This window comes from Cebus imitator, unplaced genomic scaffold (genome assembly GCF_001604975.1).
Source record: "Cebus imitator isolate Cc_AM_T3 unplaced genomic scaffold, Cebus_imitator-1.0 Scaffold517, whole genome shotgun sequence".
Lineage (NCBI taxonomy): Eukaryota > Metazoa > Chordata > Mammalia > Primates > Cebidae > Cebus > Cebus imitator.
Genome location: NW_016107832.1, coordinates 671,562 through 678,989, shown reverse-complemented (window position 1 = coordinate 678,989; position 7,428 = coordinate 671,562). Strand labels below are relative to the sequence as shown.

The window sequence follows — 7,428 nt, the reverse complement described above, 5'->3', positions numbered from 1 at the left end:
AGGTAGCTATGTGTGTGCTTTATGACTTTATCTCATAAATTGCCATTTTACAGCTGTTTGTGATTTTTCACTTCTAGTGTGTTTATGTGAAAAGAACCTGAGTATATGATATCAACCAAATTGAAATAAAAATATTCGGGACAGTATTGCGTAACTGAAATCCATTCACACACACATGCAAACACACACGCGAGTTCACACAGAAGATGGTTAACCTGCCAGGTGCGGCAATGACTTTATTCAAAACCCCCCAAAATAAAGTTTACTGTTTTTAATGCATTTTCTGTCCCAAAATTGTGGCAGAAAGTCTTTAATAGGCAATGGTTACTACTTTACCTAAAACAGACTAAATAGTATATTCTTTTGAGAAATTCTGGATTTCCAAAATTATAAAGAATGAAACAAATTCTCCTAATGGTCTCAGAGCGAATTTATGTTGTAGAGTTATGTGTCCTAACCACTGTGTATGGAAGGCAAAGCATTCTTTTCATTTAGAAAACTAATTTTCCAATAAACTCAAGTTTAAATGCCTCTGGCTTATCTTTAAAGGAAATTACTATTTTGGTTTGCAATTTTTCTATACTTAACTTTCACATCCCTGGTGAAAATCTTGATTTTATGAAATCCTAGACATCAACTAAAAAATTCTGAAAAATTGACTTGAAGTATAGGAACTCTTATCTAGAGAGTGACACTTATTGATACGATAATAAATGCAGTTTAATGCTTCTAATTTCTGAGAATAACTTCTTAATGCTACACCAGAAGTACATTTATCAATACTGACTTTGGAAAGTACAATCAAGAAAGACTCACAGTTTTATTGGGACAACACAACTTTGCACAGTGCTAGGCACTATGATTCTAAAAAATGAACAACTGAAGCATACATGAAGTTCTTAAACTTTAGGGCAGCCATGAACCTCTCCAAACTACACCCAAGTTGTGTAGCATAGTGTGTACATTTTTTTCTGGGAAGAAGTCCTCTAACTTGAATTAACTTCTAAAGGGGCCCAAAGAGGCTAACAGTACAAGGTAGAATTCTAATCTATTTCTCTAGATTTCTAATAATGGGAGCTGTGGACCACAGGGAGTTCACTTTTGCACATATAAGAGTCAATTTTAATGGAAAGAGGGTAGAAAACAAAAGTTAATTTGCAAGGACTAGGCAGAAAAAAAATCCAGAGGGTTATTTACCTGCTTTCTGAGTTTAGGAATGTGTTCTGGTTTATAGAGAGGAAATGGGGACACACATGCCAATACCAGTAGGAAGCAAAGACACTCCAAAGGATTCAAGTCCTCAGAAATGCCAACCCTCAGTATAAATAAAGCAGTATCAAGAATTTAAAATATAATTTAACTCAAGTTGAATTTTCAGTTTCTGCATATTACCAACTTTTATTGATGAATATCACAAACTTCAATCCTTTTAAAAATATTATTCTGCATGCATTTAACAAATCTGACAAAAGAACAAGTATCGAGTTTACTTGCATTGTAACTATGACATTATGACTGAACAGTCAATTAACATATATTTAAAACCATTAGGTACAGGTAACAATGAAAAACTTCAATGTATTAATCTGATGGCATCCTACCACTATGCACATGTTCATGTAACACTACTAGTAATTACCCTGAAGCACAGGCAAATGTAGATGGAGGACTCTCCCTAAGAAGCAAGTTTAAGGGATTAAATATCATCATCATCACTACTGAGAATAAAGCTGCTGCCAGTGGATAGGGGCCCTTCTTCAACACTCCCAAAACCACCCAAAGTCCCCCTCTCATCAGAATCGTCAAACAACTTCTCATTGGAATCTTCCTCCTCATCAAACAACTTCTCGTTGGAATCATCATCTTCGAATAACTTTTCGTCAGCATCTTCATCTTCCTTTCCATCTGCATCTTCATCTTCCTTGTCTGACTCTTCAAACAGCTTTTCATCCGCATCACCTTCTTCTTCCTTTTTATCAGCAGCTTTAAGTCCCTTTTCATCTGCATATTCTTCATCCTCTTTCTCATTGGACTCATCATCAAATACTTTTTCATATGTATCCCCCTCTTCTTCCTTTTCATCTGAATTTTCATCAAACTCACTTTCAGAGCCTTCCTCATCTAACACTTTTTCAGAGCCATCATCTTCAAATTCGGAGTTTTCGGAGTCATTTTCTTCTAACTCTTTGTCAAGAACATTTTCAGGAAGCTCCTTTTCAGAGCCATCCTCATCCAAATCTTTCTCGAGACCATTTTCTTCAAATTCTCTTTCAGAGCCATCTTCAGACTGTTTTTCAGAGCAGTCTTCATCAGATTCTTTCTCTGAGTCATCTTCTTCAGACTCTTTTTTGGGTCCAGCCTCCTCTTCAGACTCCTTGTTGGGGTCATCTTCAGATTCTTTTCCAAGGCCATTCTCTTCACAATCATTTTTGAGTGTCTTCTTTTTTGACTCTTTTTTAGGAATACCCTCTTCAGATCCTCTTATGGGACTGCCGTCTTCACACTCTTTTTGGGGGCAGCCGCCTTCAGATTCTTTCTCAGTGCAGCCTTCTTCAGCCTCGTTTTGGGGGCCACCTTCTTTAGCATTGTTTTCAGAAGCATCTTCTTCAAATTCTCCCCCGTCTTCTGTCTTTTCAAACTTCTTCTCATCTATAGGTTCTTCAAACGCCATTCTAGTTGCAGCTTCGTGAGCATTCATTTTAGATGTGCTGGGGTGCTCTGAAAAATGCCTTGCTCTAGAAGGCCCTGCCCTTGCCGAAGCAGAGACAGAATCTGAGCGTCTAAGGCCTCTGTTGGACTCAGGAGCATTGAGGAAAGCCTCCCATCCTCTCAGCCTTTCCTCCCTTTCTCTTGAGGTTTCTTCCACCTGTGGATAAATGGAGACTGCCATTAAAATAAGTTTTAGGCAAAAAGTTACTTCTCTGAACATTTCTAATATTGATGAAACAACCTTAATTTTATAAAGCATCTCTTCTTAGGAAATGAAAGCAATACCCTGTCTTCAGTTTTCACAACTTGATTTGTGAGAGTTGACCTTAAATCTTGACTTACTAGAGTTGACCTTAAAGATCACTTAAATAAAGGCCAAATATCACAGTACTACAGAAATGTCTCATCTCTTAAAAAGTTAGAATTTGAGCTCTGTCCATACTTGACAGCGTACAAAGGAAGAGAAATATTTGGTTGAATGTGTTCTTTTCTTATTACTTTTCTGAACAAGCGTCAAACTTTCAGACTTACAAACTGAAAGACTCAAACATTTCTCTATCTTCTGAATGCAAAATGTTATTTAAAAGCAGTATTGAAAGAAGAAGAATAAAAAATTTAAAAACGTATAAGTAAAAATAAAAGAAGCATTGTTACGTTAAATAGATTAAACCAGACCCAAAGCTTAAATCTGAAGGATCAGTATTTGTTGGTAATGAAACAATGTGTGTGCCCTTGACAAGCTGCAGAATTTACCTGATAATCGGTAGTCCCATCCCATGCCTGGGCAGTGATTTGACGGCCACCAAACCATCTTCCATCCAGAGTTTGAATACAATAATCAGCTTCCTCTGGATCCCGAAAGGACACAGAGGCCACACCATCTGGGTGTCTCTAGAAAGATAAGAAAAAAAAGGAGTGAATGATAAAAGATAAAACAATACATTTCACAAAGCAGGTAAGTAGTAGTGTTCTCTCTGATACTTTGAAGTAAAAGACTTTACGTATGAAGTCTTTCTTCCCTTTTATCCCAGCCAGTGACATGCAGTCAGCTGCTCCTTTACCTTAATCTTACCTAGCAAGAACCAAGCACAGTGTCCTTGGAAATGTTTCTGCTGACATCCCTGTCTAATGAGAAGCAGGACAGTATAATTGTTAAAAGTGTAAACTCTGAAGTCATATTGCCCTGGGATTAAATCCTGGCTCTGTCAGTTACCAGATGAATAACCTTGGACAAGGTGCTCAATTTCTAAAGTGTCAGCTTCCCCATCTGTAAAATGGGTATAATAGTGCTCACCTGCCTCAAAGGGGTTTGAGGATTAAATGAAGTAACATGTAAAGTAGCTTGTTATACACAAGCAATAAATGCTGACTCTTAATTATTGGGTGTCAAATATGGAAGTAAAAAAAAGGGGTGAGAAGAGGAAATACACAGAATATTTTTCCTGATTGTTTCAAATATGGAGGACAAGTATAATTCACAAAGAGTGGAAAACGTGACTTATCAGGAACCAGAGATCTCATACATTTTTCTTGTACCTTCTTTCACCTGATCTCATACTCTAGGGTAATGACGGAAAATAAGCAAGGCATACCAAATCTATCAAAGCTGTGCTTGACTTGTAATCCATGTCCATCTAATTACTGCTAATAGATGATTACCACAACAGTGGACTACTATATAAAAACATTAACGTAAAATTCAGGGGTGCACTCACACATCTGGGAAGAACTTAACTAAGGTGGAGGAATGATTGCTTTAGGATCCATATGCCCAAGCCATGAACTTACATCAAAGAGAAGGAGCTTCCTAATTTGTCCAAACTTTGAACACTCTACTCGAAGGTCTTCTCTGATCTCATTCAGCACCAATGGATCATCCTGAAAAATATGCATGATTAAAATGGGTTTGCTCCCTTCTTTAACTATAAATCCTGAGAGTCCAATTTCTTGTTCTGATAAACCAACAAACAGAAAAAGGTTTCGCTTAAGGTTAGTTGTGTTTTGCATCTATAAAATTTTTTAAAAACTCAAAATCAAATAAAATTAGATTACTACATCCACTGCTACTCCTACAGGTTTGCCCTGCTTTAAGACAAAGGAAATAACAAGTATGGCAGCCAGCAGAAGGGGCCTATAGTGGCAGAGCAGGAGAAGGTGGAAGTCCTGTGGTGCATATTCAGTCAGACTGCCAATTTCTATGTTCTGCATGGGCCTCACCATCACACTGATGAGAGCCCTTTGCTTTTTGTTTTGGATACATTCCTATTTACAGAAATGTAATGGGGAGAGGGGGAGGGAGAGGGAGGGAGAGAGGGAGGGAGAGGAGAGAGCGGAGAGAGAAGAGGAAAGAGGAAAGAAGAGAGAGGAGAGAGAGATATCCTTTTTATTGACTAAGTGTCCAAAGATTGATTTTTGTGCTTCCAAGATGCTATTTTAACTCACAGGGTAAACCTTACAAGGATTCCTGTTCATCTTATCTCCTACCACACTGTAACAGACCCACACAGTAAGGAGCTGTTATTAAGCATGCAATAAAATACATTCTTAGCTGTTGCTTTCTTGCAACTATGAGCCTATTAAGAACACTCAAGTACTGCTGTTTCTAGCCGTCTGGAGTTCATGTGGAAATCTCCTCCCTACAACAACAAAATGATTTAAGACTCCCTCTGCGAATTAACAAATCTCTCTCCAAATACCAATGCATAAAGAGGGCTCAGGACAAGCTACATTATCAGCTTGAATTTTAACTACATACAAATATAAATGAAGAGATCCTATCTATAAATTTCTATTGAAGGTGACTTACACTTTCTAGGAAACACTGAAGTGCATCTTTCTTACAGACTTTCATTTTTCTCATCAGCTAAAGAGAAATGAACTACAGGGAATTACAAAAAAGCGGCTTTCCTCCCTTAAGGTTCTTCAAAAAGCAAAAATAAGCAACTGGCAGGTGTGTTACTGAAATTGGATTTAAAATAAGAAAATATAAAATTGTACCTATTTGCATAAATCTGAGGCTTCTGAAACTACAATTGGCAGAAATCTGGATTTCCCCACTTATAAAACCCAATTTTGGAGAAGCAGCCAATTTGCTTTATACAAAATTATCAGACCTGAGAAGAATGAGGAGTGGAGAATAAAAGTTATGGCTTTTGATGATGTGTATGTGTGTGGTTAGCTCCTATTAGACTGAGTGCTTTCAGAAGGCAGGAACCTTGTTTTACTGAGTTTCAGATACCTCACAGAAAACAGCACAGCCTTTTGTACATAGCCAACATTCAAAAAAATCTTTTTAAGAATTTGATAAACTGTTTCTAGTATCTTTTATTCACCAAGAAAATCAGACTATATTACAAACAGAAAAAGACCAGGCGTGGTGGCTCATGCCTGTAATCCCAGTACTTTGGGGGCAGAGGCAGGCAGATTATGAGGTCAGGAGTTCGAGACCAGCCTCACCAACATGGTGAAACCCGTCTCTACCAAAAATACAAAAATTAGCCGGGCAAGGTGGCACGTGCCTCTAATCCCAGCTACTCAGGAGGATGAGGCAGGAGAATCATTTGAACCTGGGAGACAGAGGTTTCGGTGAGCTGAGAGTGTGCCACTGCACTGCAGCCTGGGCAATATAGCAAGACTCCATCTCAAAAAACAAAACAAAACAAAACAAAAACAAACAAAAAACTGTTTCAACATGTTTAACAACTTTTAAGTGTGATTCCATGGTGGGGGTAGGCATTACCTTCATTTCTATACCAGTATCTTAGTGCTTTTCTTTTCTTTCTGTTTTTGAAGACAGAGTCTTGCTCAGTTGCCCAGGCTGGAGTGCAATGGCGCAATCTTGGCTCACTGCAGACTCTGCCTCCCAGGTTTAAGAGATTCTTCTGCCTCAGCCTCCCAAGTAGCTAGGATTACAGGCGCACGCCACCCAGCTAATTTTTGTATTTTCAGTAGAGACGGGTTTCACCTGGTTGGCCAGGCTGGTCTCAAACTCCTAACCTCAGGTGATCCACCCACCTCGGCCTCCCAAAGTGCTGGGATTATGGGCGTGAGCCACTGCGCATGGCCTCAGTGCTTTTCTTATATGGTATCAAATCTTAGCCAAAGTCTTCTCAAACCCTTGTTTTCATTTATAGCAGCCTGAAAACCTAACAGATCTTCATTGCTATACAGTACCCTGAAGCTTAAAGGGAGTAATCTCCTTTAGGGAGATTCTTTAACCTGCCTAGCTACAGATGGTCATTTTAAAAAGACAAAACTTTGCAAGCAATCTAAGGCTAAAATCAGGCTCATGCATTGAAACCTTCTGCAGTCAACTCTCATTAATTTTTTTTCAGGATAGTGTTTTGTTTTCTTTGGAAGAAATAAACCACGTTTCTCATTCCTTGGCAATCTAAACTTATGCTGTCCAAGATGGTGGCCACTAACTGCATGTGGCTAGAGCACTTGAAACATGGCTAGTCCAAACTGAGGCATCCTATACATGTGAAATGCACACCATATTGTGAAGTCTTGGTACCAAAGGAAACAAAAAGCAATGTAACATAGCTTATTAACACTTTTATCTGCATTACATGTCGAAATTATAGTTAGGATGTTCTGGGTTAAATAAAATTCATTACTAAAAATAATTTCCTATTTCATGTTATATTTTTATTGTGGCTTCACAAAAATGTAAATTACACATGTGGCTCATGTTATAGTTCTATTGAACAGTGCTGG

General features: G+C 38.2%; 1 protein-coding gene across 3 annotated transcripts in view; it reads right to left on the bottom strand.

The window, feature by feature from the left end:
* Positions 1-1,371: 1,371 nt before the first annotated feature.
* Positions 1,372-7,428, bottom strand: part of HTATSF1 (HIV-1 Tat specific factor 1) — a 14,284-nt gene continuing 8,227 nt past the window's right edge. For 2 of the 3 annotated variants that reach the window (XM_037733335.1, XM_017514155.2), the window contains exons 8-10: positions 4,498-4,587; positions 3,463-3,600; positions 1,697-2,866 (exon numbers count right to left, since the gene is read on the bottom strand). In XM_037733335.1, the coding sequence (XP_037589263.1) occupies positions 1,697-2,866; positions 3,463-3,600; positions 4,498-4,587 (1,398 nt within the window). Of the gene's footprint in view, positions 2,867-3,462; positions 3,601-4,497; positions 4,588-7,428 lie in introns of all 3 variants that reach the window. The other variant, XM_017514154.2, reaches the window with a different exon arrangement.